This window comes from Nannospalax galili, unplaced genomic scaffold, assembly GCF_000622305.1.
Source record: "Nannospalax galili isolate Female #2095 unplaced genomic scaffold, S.galili_v1.0 scaffold846, whole genome shotgun sequence".
In the NCBI taxonomy this organism is placed as follows: Eukaryota; Metazoa; Chordata; class Mammalia; order Rodentia; family Spalacidae; genus Nannospalax; species Nannospalax galili.
In genome coordinates, this window is record NW_008356458.1 from 3,365,025 (window position 1) to 3,389,807 (window position 24,783).

The window sequence follows — 24,783 nt, forward strand, 5'->3', positions numbered from 1 at the left end:
AGTACTGACAAAGATACGGAGTAGCTGTACTATTCTGTAAGCTTTACTGTAAAATGTACAAAACACCTTTTCAGAAACTGTTTCACGGTATCTTCTGAAAACAAATTTCTGTTCTGTGACCCACCAATTCCATTTCTGGAATTTCTGTTGTTTTCAATAGAACCAGAAAATGAAAATTTGCTTCACCAGAAGATGTAGATAAGAATGTTGTGAGCAACACTCTTGGTCATAATTGTGACATGAATAATACTGTGTGTGAAACCTAGGAGTGGTCCCCAAATATGCACTGTTGCATATTCATGAAGTGGGATGTGCATATTGATGAAGACAGTATATGAGGTTCAAGGACAGGCAAAACTAATGCATGGCTTCAGTAACTCAATTATGGGATGGGACAGGAAGGAAGCCTGCTCTGTATCTTCATGTGGTACCATCCTTGCACAATCCATTTATCTGAATATCATCGGTTATCATTTTAAAAGTTTACTGAAAAGAGAAGGTAGTGTGACAGGAAGAGTGAAACGTCTTCAGAGTATGCATGCCTCTGCTTGTGCTGGCCACGTTTAGCTCACGCTTTAACCTGCTCTGGCCTCTTTTTTACCTTACCCTTGTCTTCTGGTCCTTCTCTTGTGCCAGATCCTGGAGGCAGTGACTATGCAGCACATCTTCATGAACAACTTCCAGCTGTGCAGTGAGATCAATGAGAGAGTGGTCCAGCACTTCGTTCACTGCATAGAGACCCATGGGCGGAACGTCCAGTATATAAAGTTCCTGCAGACAATTGTCAAGGCAGAAGGGAAATTCATAAAAAAGTGCCAAGACATGGTCATGGCTGAGGTGACAGTGATGCATTTCAATATGCCTCCATCTGGTGTTCTGTAGAAACTTAAGTGAATCTTATCTGTATGATCTGGCACCCTCTTCGGGAGCCATATGGAAGGGCAGAATGTAATTGTATGTGTGTGGAATTTCATATTTGTGGCTTAGGCAGGAGTCTGATCTGATTCTTCATAACAATAAGTCTATTGCAAGGAGTTTGACTTGGGTTCTTCAGAGAGAGCAAAGGAAGGTGAACAATGGGCTGGTGTACGGTGAATGAATTAAATGTGGGTAGGAGCCAGTCAGCCAGAGCAGCTTCTCTTCTGTGGGATTATGACTTTTTAATTTAATTATTCACCTGAATAATTAGACTGAACAGCTCTAACTTAATGTTTCACACTAATAAGATAGTCTGCAGAATCAAAGTAAAAAAAGTTTTATTTGAAGTTCTTTGTGGGAGTTGGCTCCTTGTGGATGAAACGTTTCTGATTTGAACGGCATACCCTGCAAACAGTGATGGCTTCCACAGAATCTTGAGTAAAGTCACCTATGCTTGGTTTTATCATGCCATCTACCTGTAGAGCTCCAGGTACAGTGGGATAGAGTCAGCTCAGCCTAGGACACAGGTGCCTGCTAACTGCTTTGCCAGCTTAATTGAACTGGGCCTTATGACTTGACATCTCAAGCCCTCTGAGTATTTCTGTAAAATGAGTGTCTCCACTTGAAAGAGTTGTGGGGTGGATTACACAAGTTAATGATGACAATATTAGCTAGCATTTATGGAAGACTGCTGTGTTCTGGATACTGTTCTGAGCAATGGGCATATAATTATGTATTCTACATGAGAGAACTCTGAGTCACAGCTCATATTTGTCCCTATTTTTACTTAGCAAGAAACTGAGACACAGTTAGGTTTGGTAACCCAGCAGAAGTATTTATCTTAGGATCCATTACAAACTTAAAGTTCATGAAAGTTAGTTGTTGGTAAACATATAGAGTGCTGGGTGATGTAGTCCAGTGGCAGATCACCTGTCCAGCACGCATGAAGTCCTATATTCAATCCCTAGGAATGGCAGAAAATAAAAATAAAATCCTGCAAATACTGAGTTGTACTGACAGTGAGTAAATACTATTGACCATATTTACTTTGACTTCTGTGCCAGCCTTTTTTATCTTTTGTATTTCATAAAGTGCTAAAATTGATTTTTTTCATTTTAATTTTTGTTTTTTGTTTTTTGAGATAGAGTCTCCTTGTAACTCCAGCTGGCCTGCAACTTCCAATGTAGACCAGGCTGACCTCAGTCTCACAGAGATCTAACTGCCTTTGCCTCCCAAGTTCTGGGATTAAAGGTAGAACTTGGCCAACTTTGACCACACTTGGCCAAATTGATGTATTTTAAAATAGATTTTTGGAAGTCATATCCTAGGGAACCAATGTTTTATTTTGTGCTGTGACAGGGTCTCATATCCCAGGCTGGTCTGAAACTCACTAGACAGTCAAGGCTGGCCTTAATAATCTTAATCTTTCTGCCTCAGTCTCCCAGATGCTAGGATTACCAGCATGTGTCACCATGTCCAGCTGAAAATTAGTTTTGGTAAGGGTTGAAAGGAAAATATATCTTAATTAGAAGTGGGTAAGTTGTGATTGAAGATAGGGGACACTGGATGAAAGACTTGCAACAGGATGCCTTGTAAAATATACTACAAGATGGAAACATTTAAAGTCAAAAAATGATAGCCTGATTACTAGGTTTGGAAGTATAGGTGCAGGCTTACAGTCTGTGTTCCCACTTAATACGTAAATGCTGGTGTGTAGACTGCCTTCCCAAAATAGATTTTTTAGGATTGCCATGGTTATCCTGTATCTGTGAATTTAGATGATGCGGTTAAGAATTTTCGGTTGGTCAGTTTAGAAATGAACAAGATCTGGATGAATTTAGTGATATAGGCAAGACTGGTCTAGGAAGGTAAATCTCTCTTACCCTGCAAATAGAGTTTATAAGGCTGCCCACTCCTGCGAGCTTGCAATGCAAATGAGCCTTGTTCTCTGTGTAGCTGGTCAATTCCGGAGAAGACGTCCTCGTGTTCTACAACGACAGAGCCTCTTTCCAGACTCTTATCCAAATGATGCGGTCAGAGCGGGACCGCATGGATGAGAATAGCCCTCTCATGTATCATATCCATCTGGTGGAGCTCTTGGCTGTGTGCACTGAGGGCAAGAATGTCTACACAGAGATCAAGTGCAACTCCCTGCTCCCACTCGATGATATTGTCCGAGTGGTCACCCATGAAGATTGCATCCCTGAGGTGAGCCTGACAGGTGCTAAGGCCCCTTCGCTCAGTCTCTGTGAAGTTGATGGGGCTGTGGCTGGGTGGGAGGGTTGGTGGCCAAGCTAATGAGCGGTCAGGACTTTGACACCCGCAGTCCATATTGCAAAAAGACTTCATTTCACTAGAACAGCATTTTTCTAGGCATTGGGTTTGTGTGAAAGGAAGCTGCCTATCCAGAGTGAGATAAAAGCCTTGGGGCTGTGGAACTAATTGAGCCTATTGCTCAGAGAGGATGTGCCGTGAATTAACTTCCTAGAAATGAGGTTAACAGTGGGTGGAGATATCCTTCAGTTGCGTATATTTTACTTGTAAGTTAATTTTTTTTTTAAAACAAAAACTCTTAGTACAAAAATAATGAGTGGTCATTACATCAAATTCAGGAACTACAGGTAATTGTAAGAAATAAAAATTGTCTGTAATTTCAGTTCCCCTAAAGAGTACTCACAAAGCCAGGTGTAGTGGCAAATGCCAGTTGTCCCAGCATTTCGAGAGGCAGAGGTAGGGGAATTACCACTAATTTGAGGCTAACATAGGCTACATAACAAGTTCCAGGGCATCCAGGGCCACAGAGCAAGACCCTGTCTCAAACAAACAAACAAACAGAAATACCTGTTAAATTTTGAAGTCAATCCTTCTGGACCTCCATTTTCCCTGTTTGTACATACTGTTAAATAAATCATGTAGTAAATATTTTCTCCTTGGATATTTATTTTATGCGCCCAGCACACTTCCACTGCACAACTCTGCTTTCTGGATATTTATTTTAAAAATGTATACAGATTATATTTTAAACTAAAAATATATGTGTGGCATATGTGATACATATCAAGCATATATACTACTGTGGTTTTGGTCTTTGCTTTCAAAAGCTAATGCAGTTTGAAAGTAGTAAACACTCTAAAGAGATGAACCATGCAAATGCTCCTGCCCACCTCAAAGACAGGAATGCATTATGCTCTTATATATTCATTTAGGATTATGCTGTCTAAACACATATCTTATATATACTTTGTAAGTATATATCCTTTCTCTGTCCCTGTTTTCTAAATATAAAATGCCACATTTTAGAATCAGTATTCTGTACTTTAATGCTTTACCTTTTTTTTGTATCGTTCTATAAAGAAATTCCAGATTCCTCTTTTATAGTTGTGTTCGGTTTCATGAAACAGGTATCCCCTTATTTTCCTCTCTTGAGTGTTGAATTTATAATAAAATGATATAATAATAATGACAAGAAGGAAAAAATGAGATTGCATTTTTTCTTACTGCCTTGCCCACACCAAGTGTTATCAGACATTCTCATCAGATAGAGACAAGAGGTTGGTTTTTTGGGTTTTGTTGTTTTTGTCTTTTTGAGACAGGGTCTCCCGAGCTGGCCTGGAACTCACTATGTAGACCAGACTGGCCTTGATATCACAGAGATCTTTCTGCCTCTGCTGGGATTCAAGACATGGGCCACCACATCTGCCCTGAGGCAAGTACTTTTCAACAGCTTGAGTCCACATTGCTCTGACCAAAGGGAGCTGCAGAATTCCAGAAATGAGGGAGGTGTAGTATGAACAGGAATTGCTGGGGTTTCTTCTCTTCTTTGAAGAAAGTGCTGTCCTTATCTACCCCTAGTGGGCCACCTCAAGTGCTGTGAGCTGACCTGATGTACTCGATGATTTTCAGTACACACCCCTGTACTGTACCGTGTTCAGCCATGCTTTGTCTTTTATGTATTCTTTTGTCCTTATAACTTGCAGCTTTGTGTTGTCAAGACAGAGCCATCCTCATTTATGCAGGTGTGATCATCTTGACATATACAGACTTTATTTCTCATTTTGTTTGAGATAGAAACTCACTGTGTAGCCCAGGCTAGCCTCAAACTTACAGTCCTTCTACCTACCTCAGCCTCCCAAATGCTAGGATGACAAGTGTGTACCACTGTTTCTGGCTGGAGCATGCCTATCTTTAGTTCTGTCACAATGTAACTTCTCCTTCTGTTGCTGTTCCTTTGGGTTGCTTCCAGCTTTGGGCTGCTAGAACCACTGCAGGGATCCTGACCCACCTGTGTACCCTTGGTTTGAGGGTATGCACTTAGAGGCCGTAGTGCTGGACCATAGGGGATGTGTTTCTGCAGGTCATTTTGGTAATGTCCAATGTTTTCTAGAAGACTTACCCTGCTTGCCATCCCTCCTCACCTCAGAGCTCTCATTGTCCCCCCAACCCCACTCTGCTGACCCTTGATACTATCATGTCCTTTTTTTTCCCCAGTCCATTCATTGTTGAGTAATACCTTGTAGTGTTCTGTTATTTTGAAACATGTATCAAGAAATTCACTCATTTAACCTGAACAATGCAGTGTATTTCAAATACATTCATGGAGTCCTACAGTCACCATCATAATCTAGTCACCCCAGAAGAAGTCCCATAGTAGCTAATAGTCATTCATCATTACAGTTCTTTAGGCCTGGGCAACTGTGAATCCTTCTGTGCCTCTTGTGGTGAGTCTGTATAAATGGAGTCACATATGTATGTTCTTTTCTGGGAGAATTCTCACTTAGTATAATTTTCTGCAATTCATAGAAGTTGTACATGCATCGATACTTCTTCATTTATGTTCTAAAGGGTTACATATTTTGTTTGTTGTGGCCCCTGATGGACCTTGTATTGTTTCCCTGTGTTGGCTATTGTGAATGGTGCTGCTGGGCACACTTACATGCATAGCTGTGTGGACATATGTTGTAACGTCCCTGGTTCACACATTACAAATGTCTCCCAGCCTGAGCCATGCAACTCTCTCCTAATGGTGCCTTCTCATGGACGGAAGTCCTCAAGTGTAGTCAAACTTGACCCTCTCCTACAGTTGGAGATTTTTTCATCATTTTTTTTACCTTGAGATCATAAACATACTCTCTTCCTAAAGCTTTATGGTTTTGGATTTTATGATTTTAACTTTAGGATATCAAAAGACCATAGAAGTGAAAGCCAGAGGGGAAGTGGAGTGAGTGGCTGTGAGCTGTGCCTCTCGCTGTGGCAAGGCTGCAGCAGGTCGGGTCCCAGTGCACCAAGCTGGATTTTCACACAAGCTCATTTCTGTCTTCCAGGTTAAAATTGCTTACATCAACTTCCTGAATCACTGCTATGTGGATACAGAGGTGGAGATGAAGGAGATCTACACCAGCAATCACATGTGGAAGTTGTTTGAGAATTTCCTCGTGGACATCTGCAGGGTGAGGCTGTGTGTATGCTTATGTTCTCTGTGTATGCTCACGTACATACATTGTATGTGCCTGTCTTCCGTGTTCCAGAAATGCTGTAAAACCAGTTGTGAATTTCATTCTGTGAATATGTAATGACACTGGCCAGTATTATGGCTAGAATTTGGAAGTCTGTTGTTACGACCTGATTTTTAATCCTTACTTGTTTTCTTTATGGTAGTTCCTTATTTTGTTTTGTAATATAAGCAAATTTATATCTCAAGGTATAGAACTAATACATTTGTTTAAAATGTATTCTCTAACCTTAGAAAGGGCTAATCTTGTTTTGGTTGTTTACTTTGAGACAGGAACTCCCTATAGCGCCAACTGGCCTAGAACTCTCTATGCTAACCAGGCTGGCCTTGATCTCACAGAGATCTGCCTACCTCTACCTCCCAAGTGCTGGGAATTAAAGTTGCATGCCACCATGCTTGGCTAAAGAGTTAATCTTACTCTAAGCAAAAAAATTAAGTAGCATTCAGGTGAAATTCGAGGTAGCTTCTTAACTCAGACCTATATAGTCAGATATTACAAGTTATAGCCTCCTGTTTTGAACAATGTATTTTAGTAAAATTGTGATTGAATTACAGAGCATTGGCCTCATGGTGCATTGTGATTATATGGATGATGGAGAGTATACAGATAACTGATTCCAATACATCTTGCTGCTCTTCATGGTTTTAGAGTTTCTGGGTACACGCAGGAAGTTGAATGAATAGCCGTGCCAGTCCTGTACCAATTTGAGTTTTCTCCATTGCAGAATTTATTTATTTATTTATTTATTTTGCTATAATTACTTCTTTCAGGGATAAATATTGATCCACAGATCTTTCACTTGTGATGGGCTTCTCAGTATTCTGAAGTAGGTTTGGGTGTTGTGTTTACAGCATCCGTCTGTCTTCTAGGCTTGTAACAACACGAGTGACAGGAAGCATGCAGACTCCATTTTGGAGAAGTATGTCACTGAAATCGTGATGAGCATCGTTACTACCTTCTTCAGCTCTCCCTTCTCAGACCAGAGCACCACTCTGCAGGTGAGAGACACTGCATGGGGCAGGATTGTCATGTAGGTGTCTGCAGTCGGGATCAATGCAGGGAGAGTGAGCTGCTGTAAACAAGCCACCTGCAAAGACAGGTGCAAGGTAGCTTTAATGGGCCCTTAGGAACAGAAGTGCAGCTGACCCATGGTGTCTATAGGGATCAGCTGCAGGACCTCCTTTGTCCCACATACCAAATTCCAAGAATGCGCTAGTCCTGTATACAGAATCGTACAGTGCCCGCATAGAACCTATACACATGCTCCCAGAATTTAAATTGTCTCTAGATTGCTTGCAATGTGTAATGCAAAGCAGCTGTTGTGTGAATAGTAGGTATTCTGTGTTGTTTAGTGTATGTGCTCAGTAAAGACCTGTTTTTCAAGAATTTTAACTCTTGATCAACTGATTCTGCAGAACAACACAAGGATACACAAGGCCAACTCTACTTCAGAATGTTTGTTTTCACCCTAAAATTCTTTCTTTTCTTAACCCCTCTTCAATAGTCTCCAAATATTGGAAATCTCTCTCTTAACTGTGAGTGTGCACCCAGTATTCACCAGAAGTGCTGTGTGGCCAAGGTGGGGGGTGGCTTAGTGTAACAGAAGGGCTGCTATGTTGGCTTCATGGGCACCATTCATGTGGAATTCTGTGTGCAGAATACCTCCTGAAGTTGGTCAGTGTCCAGCCCTATAGCCATGCGGGAGGATTCTCAATGTACTTAACCTCGGCAAAGCCTGGAATCAGTGGACCTAGGGGACATCATTATTCTGTTACCTGGAAACAGTTTTCTTCATGTAACTTAGATCTGATCCAGGTGCTGTGGCAGTACACCACAGGCCCATTCGTGCGGGCTACAGAATGTAAACAGAACTTGATTTCTTATAACCAGAAAGATCTGAATTGTCTTTGTTTTGGACCCATGTTTGGCCTGGGATGACTGAATGACAGCCATATAATAAAAGTACGTGTAAATTCTCTAAGGGAAGAGTGATTTGCAGTCAATGTAGTATTCATGTAATGGTTGGTACTGTGTTTTAGTAAGTGCATAAAAGAATTCATGTAAACTCAGCACAGGCTGTGAGGTAGATGGAATTTTGCAACTGAGTAAACTCAGCTCAGGGCTTTGGCTGTCATCCTCAGCTGTGCTCACAGGTGGTAAGTGGCATAGCCATGATTTCCTCCCTGCACTGTAAAGTTAACTGCTAAGTTTTCAGTAAAGTATATTTTCATAAGTGATAATGAGAAACTTCTATTTAGTTTAGAAATAACTGAAAGTCAGAGGCTAACCCATAGAGTGATATGGTTAGCATGCACCTTTGAATGTCTGTGCTTAGTTGTGGAGGAAGAGAACAGGAGCTTTCTAGATGCTAAGTGCATGTGTTTATACTTTGACATTGAGAATCAACCAGGAAAGCTGCTTGGTTAGTGAGGTTAGACCTGCTTCTCTCGTAATATAGTGACAACTGCCATAGCAATGCCCTTGTTCCTGGAGAACATAACACAGTATTGAAAACCGAAATGCCAGAGGGCATCAGTCAAGGGAATTAGAAAACCATTGAACGTGTACTTGTGGGCTGGTGAGATAGCTCAGTGGTTAGATGCATTTACATAGGCCTGACCACTTGAGTTTGATCCCCTGATTCCACAGGGTGTCAGGGGAGAACTAACTCCCAAAAGTTGTATGCCAATACATATACATATACGTATACATACACACATGGACACATTTAAATTTTATTGCCCCCCATGTCCGCCCACTGGACCTCATGTATTCCTCTATACATTTAGTCCTATCCAGTCAAGCACTTCTACCCAGATGTCCTTCGGTGCAAATTCATCCACTGAAGTCTAGTCAACCTAGCTAGAGATTGTTGGTTAAGACCTATACTCCCTCATCCAGTAGTGCTCAGTCTCCAATAGTTCCCAGACTAGGGCCTCCATATTTAAAGGTGACTTAGAGATTTCTGAGCCATTTATTGCTAGTAAATACTATTTATAATGGTCTCACAGCCTCTCCTTTTTTAAAAAAAAATATTTATTATTTTAATTTTATGTGTAAGAGTGTATTGCCTGCATGTATGTGAGTGCACCCATGTCATGCAATGGCGCGGAGGTCAGAAGAGGGCTTCAGATTCCCCTGGTACTGGAGTTAAGGATGGTTCATAGCCACCATGTGGGTGCTGGGAATTGAACCCAGGTCATCTGCAAGAGCAGTCAGTGCTCTTAACCGCTGAGCTGTCTCTCCAGCCCCGCCTCTCCTTTTTTTTATCTGTTGAAAGGCATATCTTACTCACTAGGTTTCTTCCTCCCTCCCTTGACATATGTCAGAGATGAAGGTGATAAACTTTGCTTTTGATGTAGTATGTTTGAGTTGTCAGTGAAATGTTCAAGAGTCAATTGGAAATGCAGAATCCAGGGAAGAGAATAGAATTTTGGAAGCTCCTTAGAACAGGATAGAGATGGGTTCAAATCTCTATTCTGTCCTACACTAGCTTTGTTAACTTAGATAAGTCACTGAATTTGAGGACTTACCCTCATCTACCCTCCTCTCTACCTCACCCTGCCTTCTCCTCCCTTCTGTTTTTTTTCCCCCTTTTCTTTATTTGAAATAGGGTCTCATGTAGAGAGGATGGCTTCAAACTCACTTTGTTGCCAAGGCTGGCCCTGGATTCCTGATCCTCCTGCTTCTACCTCTCAAGAGCTGGGATTACAAGTGCTGCCACGCCTGGCTTAGAACTTCTTGTGTGTCCAACAGGATATAATATCAACTGTGCATGCTCTCGTGAGAATGAGGAGTAATGTTTATTTGAGATATTCAGTGCCTGGTCTAGCAAGCAGTTCAGGCGTGGGAGCCTGTACTGTTCTGTAGACTGTGGACCACAGGAGGGCAAAGTCCTGCCTCATATGCATGGTTGTCTCATATATTGCTCTGTCCTTTGTACTTGACATTTCGGCTGACACCTAGCTGTAAATTTGTTGAGTGAGCACTTTAATTCGTGAGCCTAAGAAGAGGGGTAATGGCCAAAGATAAAAATAAATTAGTCCTAGCCAAGGCAATGAAATGATGAACTACAGGGGCCCCAGAGAGAAGGTAAATGATTCAAGGCTGAGAAAGATCCAGGAGTTTCCATGTTGGCATGTTAGGATTTAGAACCAAGTGGAACCCCTGGTACCCCAGGACAGGGGAGAGCTAGGAAGAAGGTGATGGACAACTCATTAATTTTACATTATACCATGAAACACCTGCTTCAGTTCTGTTCTGCTGAAGCAAGGTGGGAGTGCATAGAACTACAAAATAAACTGAACTGGAGGCAGGAGAGAGGAAGGGATGCGGGGAGGGGGGGATGTGGGGGAAAGGAAGGAAGAAAAGCCCTTACACCAGGCCTCCCCAGTCAAGGTTCCACCACTTTCCCGTCACACCCCCTGGTGGACACATCCTGAAATTGCAGCGATCCCTGCCTGGGTCTTGATTATCTGAATACAGCAGCCATAGGCACAACCTTGTCCTTTTGCCAAGAAGTCAAGTGAGCTGATGTCACAAGATTGTGTATTGTGTTTGACAATTTGGAGGCAGCTACTCTGACCCATTTGGTCATCTTTTGTATCAGTGTCGGGGCAAAACAGGTGGTTTATAAATGCTGGTTTAGTTGAATTTACTTAGTCAAGGGGTGCTTTTCTGTGAGGTAGTCTGTAGGGGTTTCAGTCCATGTTTAGTATTTATAATAACACCACTCCTACATCACAGGGTCATGTTGAGAGCTAAATGAGATCTGCATGAAGCACAGCCAGGGCCTGGCCATTGGGATACGCTTGGGACAAATGACTGTTTCTACCGGCCCTTTGTCTCAACTCAGGAACTAAGAAGTCACCAAACCCAGGAACTGATTTTGGGTTTCTCAGCCAATTCCTCTGGCTTCCCATGTCCTTGACATCTATTAGAAATGTGCTTTACTGTTTGGATGGCTGGGAGTGCAGGTCAGAGTGTATTTCCTGAAGAAAGCGCTGAGGTTCCGGCTCCCAGGCACACTGAATGGAGAGAATGGGCATGAGGTTGACTCACTGTTCTGCCATCTCCTCTTAGCTCTTTTGGAAAATTGTATCCTTCCTGAGCCTTTGTTTTCTGTTTATATGAAGGTAATATCCATGTCGTAGAATAATTATGAAGGCCCAGATGAGATCATACATGACATGTCTAGCAAGTATTAATGCACTTTAAAAAGGGAAGATACAGCCAGGCGTGGTGGTGCATGCCTTTAATCCCAGCACCTGGGAGGCAGAGGCAGGCAGATCTCTGTGAGTTCAAGGCCAGCCTGGTCTACATTGTGAGTTCCAGGACAGCTGAGGCTACAGGGAGACCCTGTCTCAAAAAAAAAAAAAAAAAAAAAAAAAAGAAAGGGAAGATACATGAATAATATTGACAGAGGAAATTGTGAAGTTTCTATTAGCCTGTTTTATTTCATTATAATGTACACATTTCCTCTAGCATGTTTCATTGTTTTTCTTTAATCACAGAAATTTCTTTAGAATTTTCCCTGATTTTTTCTTTGCTCTATTCAACTAGTTTTTTGGTGATGCTGTGTGAATCATCTGCCCCAAAATGATGACCAGGCAAAGGTAACTTTATGGTAAGCCATACCATGGTCATCAGTTTGGGACAGCTCTGCTTGGTAGATCCAAAGCTACCCTGAGGGTAGAGACGAAAATCCTCACTTTAAGAGCACTCAGAAGGGCTAGAGAGATAGCTCAGCAGTAAAAAGCACTGGCTGCTCTTGCAGAGGACCCAAATATGTGTGTGTGCATACACACACGTACATAAATGTAAAAAATGAAAACATACAGATTCTAGCTGAGTGTGATAGCACATTTGTAATGTAAATGTTGGGAGGCTGAGGCAGGAAGATCTTACATCCAGGGCTAGCCTAGATTCTGCTCATAGGATATGGCATTTGGGGAAAGTTTGCGGTTGCCTTGCTAGGACCTGTTTTTCAAGTGGATGCTGCTAATAATGAAGTAAAATTGGCCTCTGGTAGTTCTGCTAGTTCTGAGCTGGATGAGATTCCTGGTTTGGAGACTTTGATGCTACTGCTGATTGTTGTACTCAGAACTGATTGGATAACATCAAGTTTGTGATAATGGTATTTTATTGCTTTAAAATACTGCTGATTTTTTTTTTCTCTTTGGCTGGGCACTATTTTCATCATCTTCCTGTCACTATAATGAAAACCTAAGATAAGTAGCTTACAAAGAGAAAACATTGATTTGGGCTTATAGCTTTGAGTGGATTTCAGTTCCAGTTTGCCCTGTGCTTTGGGCCTGCCACCAGGAAGCGTATCATGGTGGGATTTTGTGGTGAAGCAGAGCTCTTCAACTAATCAAGAAGGAGGGAGCAAAGAGGAGGCCAGGGTCCCATAATTCCTTTCAAGGCCTTCTCCCAGTGACTGAGGGACCTTGTACTAGGTCCCACTTGTTAAAGTTTTTACCCCCTCCTGGTAGCATCAAGCCTTTAATACTTGGCTCTTTAGGGCTTAGTCAACACCCATACCACAGCAGATATCTTCTAGAATCCAACCTCTTACCTTCTCCTACTAAACTCTGATAAGACAATGTCTTATCAGTCATCTGAATTCTACACAATCTTTTTCAGCCCGCCTCTCTTTCTTACAGACTCGCCAGCCTGTCTTTGTGCAACTCTTACAAGGCGTGTTCAGGGTTTACCACTGCAACTGGTTAATGCCGAGCCAAAAAGCCTCTGTGGAGAGCTGCATCCGGGTGCTCTCTGATGTAGGTAAGATATCAAATCAGTTTGGATAGAATGAGATGCAGATGAATTGCCTGCCAGTCCCTGGGCTTCAGCTCTTCTACAGTTATACAGCCTGGAAGTTGCAGAGCCAGACCCAGAACCCAGTTCTTCTTCATTCCTTAACCTCTGTTGTTGCCAAGCCAGCCTTTCCTATAGAAAGAACCAGTAAGTCCCAACCTATGATTGTCCTTCAAAACTAAGATTCCATAGTTAAATGTCAGACAGTTATTGGCAAGTCAGCCCACACATGCTATTCAAGGTCTTGGGAAGTCCCTCATTCAAGACATGAATTGTTTATTCCAGCAGACCTAGCAGACGACTCATTTGGCTATACAGAAACTCTCATTCCTGTAAAGCACCCTTTAGATTCCAAGGAACACCCTTTCTCAAAAGTGATGGACTGCTTGTATCCCCTTCTTCAATGGGTGATTCCCCTTCCCCACTTCACTTCCCCCCAGGTCTCATGTCTCACGGGCCATTCTGAAAGGAAACTGGAAAAATTATTTCTCCTTTCCAGACCTTTTTTTTAAAATTGGCTGTGCTGGGTATTGAACCCAGGTCTGGTACATACTAGGCAAGCATCCTACCCCTGAGTTCTACTCCGGCCCTTTCCACAACAATTGTAAGTGGCACTATCATTGTATATATTTCAGGGATACACCGTGACAGTTAATTGCCTTCCTTTGCGGGAAGAACTTCAGATTCCTCTCTTCTAGTTAGTTTGAAATACTTGGTTAAAATATTGGAAGAGTATGTTTGTGAAGACATTTTGCTTCGATTTGGTGAATCCTTGGCTGTCTTTTATGTGCATGCTCATGTGCATGCGTGTGTGCCTCTGTGTGTGTGTGTGTGTGTGTGTGTGTGTGTGTGTCTGTGTGTGTGTTAGTATTTCACGTGAGCGATTAGGCTTTTGAAAATATAGACCCTAGATGTTCATGAAAAGAACCCTTTCAGAGCCCTGAGAGAGAATGCCTGGATGGCCTTTTGCTTTCTTCAGACTTGACCGCAATTCATAGAGGGCATGCCTGTTCAGGCCAAGTATAATGTCTGAGTGAGTCCTTGCCCCAAAGTAAGCTGGTTCAAATTTGAAGATGTGGTTGACTGACTGGCTCAGCAACACATTGGTGAAGTTAAATTGTTCAACACTTGCAGCAGTGATAAGAAAGACCGAAAACTAGGATGTAGCTCAGGGGTAGAACGCTTGCCTCAAATGCCCTGGACACAATCCCCAGAACTGCAGGGAGTGGGGGGACTAAACAAAAAAGCAGAGAGATGATTCTTGTGAAATTTTATGGCTTTACTCCAGAAATTCAGTTTCATACCTTTTGGGAATGGCCTTCTGACGAAACCCACACCTGAAGTCCTGTGTATCTTGTTCAGTCCTAAATAGATCAGCTGGGACATAGATGTTTTAGCTGCAGTGAGTGTAAACCATGTGTTCTGGCTTTGGAGGGGGGATCTTTCTGAGACAGGGTCTCCCTGTAGCCCCAGCTGGAGTTGAACTCACTCTGTAGACCAGGAATGCCTTGAACTCACAAAGATCTGCATGCTCTACCACCCGGCAGCTTTTGGTATTTTTGTATTATATTTTTCTCCCCAATTTTCTACTTTCTATATTGAACCAGTAGGAAATATTGACTGGCTGTTGATTTTTACCCCTGAGTTGCATATCTTTTAAAGATTGAAAAAATGACTGCGCTCCAGTGCATCATTCCGAAGGCTGCAGTTGCTTTCTTGGGTAGATACAGGTAATAGAGTGCTCTGCTTCCAGTGTCTTGAAGCTCTGAAGATAAGAAATGGTTCTTTTAGTTTGGGGAGGTTTTCCCGCACAGAAACAAGAATTATTCATCTTAGCTTCCTTTTAAGTAAACATTTCATTTAGAAATATTTTCAGGCTTATAGGTGAGTTATAAAGATGATGCATAGAGGGCTGGAGAGGTGGTTCAGTGGTTAAGAACACTGCTTATTCTTGCTGAAGACCTGAGCTCGAATCCCAGCTCCCACATGGCAGCTAACAACTGTCCTTAACTTCAGTTCCAGGGGATCCAAGGCCTTCTTCTGCCCTCCGCAGACATTTCATGACACAGGTGCACTTACATCCAGGCAATGCACGCATACACATAAAAGATAAAAATAATAGTTTTAAAAAGATGATGCATAGAGTTCCTATGGACCCTCAACTTTTTATCAACAACCACCATTATTGGTGTACATTTGTCAAAACTAGGGAACTGACATTGGCATGTTGCTCCTGGATAAACTCTAGGTTTGGTTCAGATTTCATTAATGTTTCCATGAGTGTCCCTTTTCTGTGCTGGGGTGCACCCTCACTCCTGAGTTGCAGTCAGTTGTAATGTCTGCCCCAATCTCTTCTGGCCTGTGACAGTTTTGGTTTTTCTTTGACACTCTTGACAAGTACTAGTCAGGTGTCTTTTAGAATGCCCCTAATTGGTGGATTTCACTGATGTTTTCCTCATGATCTAAGTGGAGTTATCCTTTTACGGGAAGGGGAAAGAAGAGCCTTACATCACTGTGGATGCTGTCTCCTATTATGGTCAGCTTTTTATAAGCTGTTATATAGAAAAACAAAGTAGATACTTTTTAGAAAAACAATTCTCACTGGCCAAGCAAGTTCCTTGTCAATTCTTATTTATTTATTTTATTTATTTATTTATTTATTTATTTATTTATTTATTTATTTAATGTGTATGAATGTTTTCTCTACATGTAGGTAGTGTACCACATACATACAGTGCCCATGGGGGCTAGAAGAGTGCATCAGAGCCCCTTGAATCTATAGTTATGGATGTTGCTAGCCATCATGTGGGTGCTGGGAACCAAACCCAGGTCCTCTGAAAAAGCAGCCAGTGCTCTCAACACTGAACCACCTCTCCAGCTCCTTCCTTGTCAATTCTTTGTTGTTGCTGTTGTTGTTGTTGTTGTCATTGTCGTTGTTGTTGTTGGTCTTTTTGAGAAACAGGGTCTCCTGTAACCCCAGGTGGCCTGAAACTCACTGTAGACCAGGCTGGCCTGGAGCGCACAGAGCTCTGCCTGCCTCTGTCTCCCTAGTGCTGGGATTAAAGGCATGTGCCACCATGCCCAGCTTGTCAATTCTTAAAACTTACAAACACATCAGTATTCCTAAGAAGTCATTCATTTCAAACTAACAGACATAGAGAAAACATTGAGCTGTCACTATGTCTTGCCCAAGCTTTATCTCCTAGACCTTTTTCATGTTCTTTAATACTCTTATTCCTAGATTCATGCTGGGAAATCCTAACCTAGAGCATAGTTAAAGCGTCTTCTCTATCCTCATACTCAATAACATGTACCCTCTCCTGTTATCTGCCCAGTAGTTGGTAGGGAATAGAGCCTATGCCTAGGACATCCTTTTTCACCTGGAAAGTTGTACGTTCATGAATCATCCATTTCTTGTGCAGCCAAGAGCCGGGCCATAGCCATTCCTGTAGACCTGGACAGCCAAGTGAACAACCTCTTCCTGAAGTCCCACAACATTGTGCAGAAAACAGCCATGAACTGGCGGTTGTCAGCCCGCAACGCTGCTCGTAGAGACTCTGTTCTGGCAGCTTCCAGAGACTACCGGAATATCATTGAGAGATTGCAGGTAATGCACGGTGCTGAAAGAAGTGGAGCTTAACGTGACTGTCCCAATTCTGTTTTCTCAAGCCATGAAACATCCAAGCTTGGCTGCAGAGATGTCAGTGTCATGAATGCTTAACATTACAATAGAATGACAGTGAGACCAGGAATACAAAGATACTTAGAAAACAAAAACTCCTGGAAGGGGTCATTAAAGGTTACGTATAAAAGGTTACATAAAAACAAAAACAAACAAACAAAAAAACGGACTCTGCTGTCATCAGGAAGAGCTACTAAGGTATTACAAGAGGATGCTTAGAGTAAGAACCAAAGTTCAGGGTTTTTTTCTATCATTCAGGAACATTTAGTCTTTCAAATCAGTGAGTTAGGCAAGTGTGATCCTCGAGAGTTTATGTCAGAACAAGGCAAGTGAAAATAGAAGAATATTCCAGTCAAGCTACATTATTTGCTGACTTTTAATGGAGATGTGCTTTTCCATAATCTAAAGCCTCTTAGAGGCTGGGTTCAAGTTCAAATTGGGCTCTGTTGCTTAAGAGTGGTTTAACCTTGGGACAGGTGCTTCTCTGTGCTTCAGTCTCCCAACTGCTAAAGCAGGATGCTAGTAACAGCTCCTTCATGGGGTTGATCCGAGTTTTAACAGAGATGACAAGGTTTTCTATCTTTCTTCGTCTTACATAGCTAATCACAATAGTTATGTTATTCCTTTGATTGTTCTGAAGGCTGACTAGCTTCAGTAAAGCATTTCTTGTTTGGGATCTTTCATGAGGCTGCAGTTAGACAGTGGCTGTGTTTAGACTCGGTGTGATGCCTTTGCTCATTCACATGTCTGACAGTTGACTGGTTGTCAGCTGGGACCTCAGCTTGTAGCTGTTGACTTAAGCAGGTACATAGAACCTCTCTGTGTGGCCTGGGCTTCCTCCCATTATGGCAGCTGAGTCTCAAGATCAACATTTCTAAGGGCAAGTCAAGAACAATTAGTGTCTCTATCACCTGGCTTTTAGTTGCCACATGGCATTTATGCTGCTGTACTCTGTTGGTCTGTGCAGCCTCAGAGATGCTCTCAGTTTCATAGGGAGGGAATACATACCACCATTCAGTGGGAAGGGTATCAGTACCATGTTATAAGATGTGTCAACTTGGGGATTTCATGGTGACCATCATAAGAAAATACATACCTTTGAAGCACTTGGAACAGTGCCTGGCTTATCATGTAGTAAGCTCTTAAGGGCTTCTATTATGATGCCTATTGTTAATTCTATGCTTATAAAAATTACTATCATGCCAGGTGTGGTGGCACATGCCTGTAGTCCCAGCACTTGGGAGGCAGAGGCAGGCGGATCTCTGTGAGTTCAAGGCTAGCCTGGTCTACATAGTGAGTTCCCGGACAGCTGGGGCTTACAGAGAGACCCTGCTTCAAAAAGACCAAAAAAAAAGAGAAAAAATTACTATCGTTAGGCAAAATAATTAAATCACTGTGAGGCTCCAAAATCAATTCACTGATTTTTCAATCCTGTGCTGGATACTGGTGATATGCAATGGTGAAATCAGTGTTGAGTGGTCTCGAGCCTTCATAGAGTCTCAAGTTTTGGAGGAGACCCTAACATTAATCAGCTAAGTACACAGGTACAGATGCTGAGGCAACAGGGACAAATGCTGCAGAGACGTGACTGGTGCTTGGAAGACCCTGATGAGGAGCTGGCCTAGGGCTGGGGTGTGGGCCCAGGGTCTCAGCTGAGGAAGTAGCATTTGAGCCAAGGTCAAACTCAAATAACCAAAGGGTGGGAAATAATTTAAAGACCTTTGTACAGAACAAATGAGGGACACTCAAAGACTGAGGAGGTTAGTGTGGCTGTAGCCCTTGCAGCATAGGTTAGACAAGCTTCAGAGTCATCTTAAGGTCTGCATGCAGCCTTTCTTCTGGTAGAAGGAATTCTTAAGCAAATAAATTTGATTCCTAATGGAGTGTGTCCTGTCTTCCTGTGCTTTTGGAAAGGGGAGGAGTAAGATACTCATCATTCTGTGAACACAGTGTTTTCTTGACTACACAGTCTGTATAAACTACTTAGAAACACACCAGTTTCTTGTCCTTTTCTTAGACTGTGCATTTTCTTCGTAAATTAAATAGAATGCATAGGTCGGTAATGCTGGTTATTACGACTTGTTCAGTGATTAAAAGGATCCTCATTTTTCAATTATTTGTCTGAGTCCCTGTTATTATTAGTTGCTTTTCTACAGCAGAGGTTGCCGTAAGAACATTCACTCACAAGTTGACCATGTCTGTAGTTAATCTCCATCTAGACACCTGCTCCCGTAACAATAGCAACTACCCCAACTCATTGCTTTATCCTCTATGTTGGTCTATCTCTCTGATTGCTGAATGCCATGCATTTGACAATGCAACACAAATAAATTGCAATGTAAAGTTCAGACTTCGCAAAAGATGCAAGAGTTCATGAAATACATGAATATGATGTGAAAGAACTACCTGTGTACATGTTGTCAACAAAGAAGATATGCTAGAGTTGGGACTAGTAAGGAGTGAGGAGAAGATGTAGAGTGAAGAGAGAGGGCTGAGTGAAAAAAGAGAAGGAACAGTTTTCCCCAAGGGGACACTTCTAGGGAAACCAGTGAGACCTCAGAGATCTGTGTGAGAATGAGCCTCCTCTTTACTCCCGTGAAAGTTACATGAATTAAGGAATGTTGTATTCCACTTTTTTATGGTTTGTTGGAACCGCCCACCCCCAGCCAAGGAGAAATGACCTGATTCATACATCCCCTTTCCATGTGTCCTGAACATGATTGAGCTATTACCACTCTATAAATTCTCTTAAACATAAACCAAAACTGTCTTCATGTGATTTACATTTAGTTTCTGAATAAAAGATCTTCAGTTCTTTTTTTTTAGCCCAGTGGGGTCAGCAATTAAAGTGAATCCTGTTAAGTGTTTCTTCATATGAAAAGACCCTTGTTTGGAGCAGGAGAGATGGGTCAGTGGTTAAGAACACTGGCTGCTCCTGCAGAGGACCCAAGTTCAGTTTCCAGCACCCACATGACATCTCACAACCACCTATAACTCCAGTTCCAGGGATGCCAATGCCCTCTCTGGCCTCTGCAAGCATCAGGCACACATGAGGTATACGTGCAGGAAAACACTCATACACATAAAATTTAAAAAATAATAAATCTTGGGGGAAAAATCCTTAAAAGAATCCCCCATTTAACCAGCCTCCCACCCCCACCCCTGAGTCTCCAACATGCTGTGCTCCGCCCCATTCTTAGTATGCTGCCAGTTAAATTCTGAGTCAGCAGGCAGTAAAACAGGCTGTAGCATCTTTTGAAGATGATTTCTCATCTGTTTTCTATCATTTGCCTTTAAATGGTGTTTGTTGTGTTGGTTTTGCTGCTCTTTCAACTTCTCTCTGTTTTCCTTTCCTGCAGCTATGTGTTTTGCATTTGAAGATCATCATGCTATCAGGGTACATGTATTTAGCATGTTGATGATACAGCATGTTCATTTGTTTGTGTTCTCATGTTTATAAGACTTTATTATGTAAGTCATGCTCATTAAAAAGAGTTAGCACTAGCAAGTGTTACTGTCTAGAAGAATATTAGAATTCCCTGAAATCCCACCACCCAGAGAGATCCAGTAGTGTTTCAGTAGGATTGGTATGCATCTTTTAGATATGGATATTGTTCATTAAAAAGTTTCATAGAATTCATACTATTGCTTGTCCATTTTAAAACTCATATTGTAAACATCTTTTCACATTGTTAAATATATTTTCATGTGTTGTCCTTAAAGATATATGGTCTGGTCCCTTTGAGTGGCATAAGACTGTCTCAGAAGGGGTGGAGGGGGCATTTATTTGTTTGTACTTTGTTTTTTGCACTAGAAGGCAATGCTTTGGGTAACCATTGAGCAATATCTAATAGTTGGAAACCATGCGAGACAGTACTAAAGGCACTCTAACACAGCCTACCCTGTACATCATGCTGTAGGCAGAAATAGCATTGCACCTTGCTGTGGTCTGCTTCTGCCCGAGCTGTTGACCAAGGCACACTTTCATTCCAGGACATCGTCTCTGCCCTGGAGGACCGGCTCAGGCCACTGGTCCAGGCTGAGTTATCTGTGCTTGTGGATGTCCTACACAGACCTGAGCTGCTTTTCCCTGAGAACACAGATGCCCGGAGGAAATGTGAAAGTGGCGGTTTCATTTGCAAGTAAGCAGTCTGCCTCCCTGGGGTGGTCAATGGATGACCAGATAAATCCCATTTTCCTAGAGGTCCGGAAGTATTGACCTGGTTCTTAATTTTGATGCTCATAGAGTCAAGTGCCAGAGTCCTGTTCTGACCTTCCCAGATTATGAAATCCTAGTTTCTGATACTTTTGAGAGGTTTTCATTTGAACTGCAGGCCTGTTTGTTTATTTTTTTTTTTTCCATTCAACAAGCTGTGAGTCAGCACCTACCATATGCCGTGGTGCAGACAAAAATGTCCTGACCCTCCAGCTCTCAGAAGTCATAGACCTACTATGACCCTGTTCTCTTTTCCTAATGTGTTTTCAGTTTCTTCATTATGGGGTATAATCTAAAAGGCACCACTGTTTCTATGACTAGGAATTTATATTTGATTTTCACCTTAAGAGGAGTTGTTTGTCCTGAAGGTGGTCTCTTTTAGGAGTTCTTGACTTTTCTGGGCTCCTGTTAAGACAAGACTGTGGATAAGGAAACTGTGTGTTTGCCCAACCATCATCCTCATGAGTTTTTTCTTTTTAACACACTGCTGGCATATTTTAGCAGCAATCCTCAGTGGATAAATAGCCACCCTTTATGAGTGGGGTTCTGTCTGTTTTCTCCCCTCCATATAATCTCTCCATTGTGTGTGACCAGCTCCTGCCTTGTGGACCTGTTGGCTGTTCCGAACCAGCAGGTGTCAGCATTGAGACATAGTCTCTGACTGGCTCTTAACCAATACCTCAAAATGTGTTTAACCTGGGAGCCCTTAATAAATATTTGTTCTTTAGACTAAGTTTCTTGTTACGTGCCTTTAAATGAATGCTAGTTCACCTGCTGTTTCCCTTGTTCAGGTTAATAAAGCACACCAAACAGCTGCTAGAGGAGAATGAAGAGAAATTGTGCATTAAAGTCTTGCAGACTCTCAGGGAGATGATGACTAAAGATAGAGGCTATGGCGAAAAGGTACTGCATTTTACTTTGATGTTCAAATCATGCCCTAGTATTAACCTAGAGGGATGAGGGTTTCTGGAAATCCTCCTTAATTCAGGTATTTCTGGCTGATTAATTTTTTTTAAAGCTATTTCTCCTGTCCCTAATGGTAGCTCAGTCATACGACTATCTCCCTACAAGTCTCAAATATTGCTAGTTGTCTCTTACAGACCACTCACCACATAATCTTTTAGCAAGGAAATAGTAGTGCCAATTTTCCTATTGAAATACCCAGTGAGACATGAATGCCTCATGTGTGTCAAAGTCTGGATTCCTGAATTTTGGGTTCTAGCTAAGCATACCTGTTGGCTTGCTTGCCTCTTTTTGATGAGACGTTGCACAATCCTTCCAGCGCCTCAAGAAACTCCCTCTGGGTTCTAACTGGAAGTAAGGCAGGCAAGCACGTCACCACTTCTGAATGACATTGTGAAATGGACAATCCCCGTGACCTGACACTTCTTGGTATATACTGGGAGGAGGCATGTGCCGAGAGCATCCCTGTGCCTCTATGAGGGGCACAATGTGGCAAGAGCAATCCTGGTGTCCTTTCTCAGCCCCAACAAGGGATCATAGGTGTGGGCCTCAGTGCCACCAGCCTTTACCTGGTAGTAATGACATTCTCTGATTATCTGCTAGCCACTTTTAGCAATGGTTTCTGATTTCGTTGAACTATCAGAATATCCAGTTATTCATTTTTTTCAGCTCTGGGAAGATGCCTTGGTAATTAAATCACAGCTTTCTTGTCAGAATAAGTGGTGATAACCAAGTAATCATGAGTATAAAGGTCTGCAGCAGTCTTGCTTTCTAGTTCATGCAAGACCTCTAGTAAAGAAGAAAACAGAAGCAGAAAGTATCCAACCCTTCATGCACTACACATTCCTCCACTCTTCCCCCAATCACGAGGCTTTTCACTATCACTCTAGCTGGGAATGTAGCTCACTTGGTAGAGTAATTGGCTCATGTGCACAAAACCCCCAGGTTCGATACCCAGGAATACATAAAACTGATTGTGTCAGTGCACACCTGTAATCCTAACACTTGGGAGGTGGAGAGAGGAAGATCAAATTCATGGTCATCCTCAGGTACAGAGAGAGTTTCAGGCCAGCCTGGGATAGATGAGATGATTTCAGAACCAAACAAATAAAAGTAGACATAAATGTCACTCTAAATGATGAACATATATAAATTTTAAAAGTAAATAAATGTTGACCCAATAGGAACTTTGTGGAGGCAAAAAAAAAAAAAAAAAAAGCAACTGATAGACAGGAGCTAATAAATATAAATGATAGAAGCCATGAGCCTAATCTAGGTGAGGAATGATGTGATGACTTGATCATACAGAAATATGCATGGGCATATAAATGAGGTTTTTTGATGATGTTTTTAATGGTTTACTGCCTGTCCTTGATCTAAAAAGCCTGGGGTTGGGGTAGATGGAGAAAGACTGGCCGAGGCCAGACAGATGGAGATCATATGAAAGAATAAATGGCAGGGTTTGGGAGAGCTTCCTGGTCCTTACTCCATATCCCTTTGCAGCTGCTGAACAAATCAGTCACACCCAAGCACGGGGCTGGGAGGAAAGATGGCATTTCTTTCCAGTCTGCTTGGGACTGTCATCCCCACTTGACGAAAATGGAAATAGTGCAGACTAGGATGGAGAACACCATGAAACTAAGGAAAACATTCTAGAAACCTATCACACATATCTCAAACTTCTGGCCCCCATGCTTTGACTCTTTAAAAATGCTTCTTAACCATCATTTTGATGGAACTTTAAAATGGGTGGAGGGCACAAAAATATTTTATTTTCTTCAGATTGGCAGTTGATACAGACTTGGTCTCACCAAGGTTTTTTGATGATGTTTTTGGTGGTTTACTGCCTGTCCTTGTTGAACTGAAGAGACATGGTAAACAGGTGGGCCAACTTTTTCAAGGGTAGAAGAGACCCAGAGCCAAAGTACTAACCTTCTTCTCGGGAACCAATTGACTTGAGTTGATTTTGTAATGAGGTCATCCTTGGCCTGGTGCTGAGGACACTGCCCTACTTTCAGCTTGATTTTCCTGCCATTTGCCTCTTGCGTGGAGCTTATTCCATGACTGTCACCTGGGGATGTTTGATGCTGTCCTTCTTCCCTGCCTCTCATGAAGCTTCACAGCCATAGACTCACATCTGGATGAGGCCTCAGATATCACCCCACTGTGAGCAAGTGCAGCTGCACTGGGATGAAACACCTGCCTAAGGTAGAAGGAGAGTCCATAACGGGGTAAAGGCTATGCTTCCCACAGCCCAGTGCAGTGCCCTTTCCCTGCCTCCCCCATGGTGTATCCACCAGTCTGGACTGGTTTTTTATGAGTCTTTTCTGCTAAGCTGCCATCTCTGTGGCTGAGAAGACCTTGAGTGCCTTTGCTCATCTCTACTTTTCATTCAGCTTCAGGACTTCATTAAGGTCACAAAAGAAATAGAAAGTTGAAAACGTTCTTTATTACTTTGCTCAAAAATGTTGGAGTATTTATTTGCGGTCTACTTTCATAAAGAAAAAAAAATGATTGAAAACTCTGCTACCAGCTAGATCAAAATACACCAGAATCCCTCTAAAGCTGACGTGCTTTTTATTTGTCAGATAGACCCCTATTTTCCTAGGGTATGATATTAGCAACAATAACATTTACTGATTTCTTGAAATGTGGCAACTGTTGCACTCAACATA

At 42.1% G+C, this 24,783-nt stretch overlaps 1 protein-coding gene across 17 annotated transcripts in view; it reads left to right on the forward strand.

The window, feature by feature from the left end:
* Itpr1 (inositol 1,4,5-trisphosphate receptor type 1) overlaps positions 1-24,783 on the forward strand; it is a 376,735-nt gene that overhangs the window by 217,538 nt on the left and 134,414 nt on the right. For all 17 annotated transcript variants that reach the window (XM_029556903.1, XM_008854568.1, XM_029556904.1 and 14 more), the window contains 8 exons: positions 637-837; positions 2,875-3,126; positions 6,240-6,365; positions 7,298-7,426; positions 13,094-13,214; positions 16,670-16,854; positions 20,923-21,071; positions 21,937-22,048. In XM_029556903.1, the coding sequence (XP_029412763.1) occupies positions 637-837; positions 2,875-3,126; positions 6,240-6,365; positions 7,298-7,426; positions 13,094-13,214; positions 16,670-16,854; positions 20,923-21,071; positions 21,937-22,048 (1,275 nt within the window). The remainder of the gene's footprint in view (positions 1-636; positions 838-2,874; positions 3,127-6,239; positions 6,366-7,297; positions 7,427-13,093; positions 13,215-16,669; positions 16,855-20,922; positions 21,072-21,936; positions 22,049-24,783) is intronic.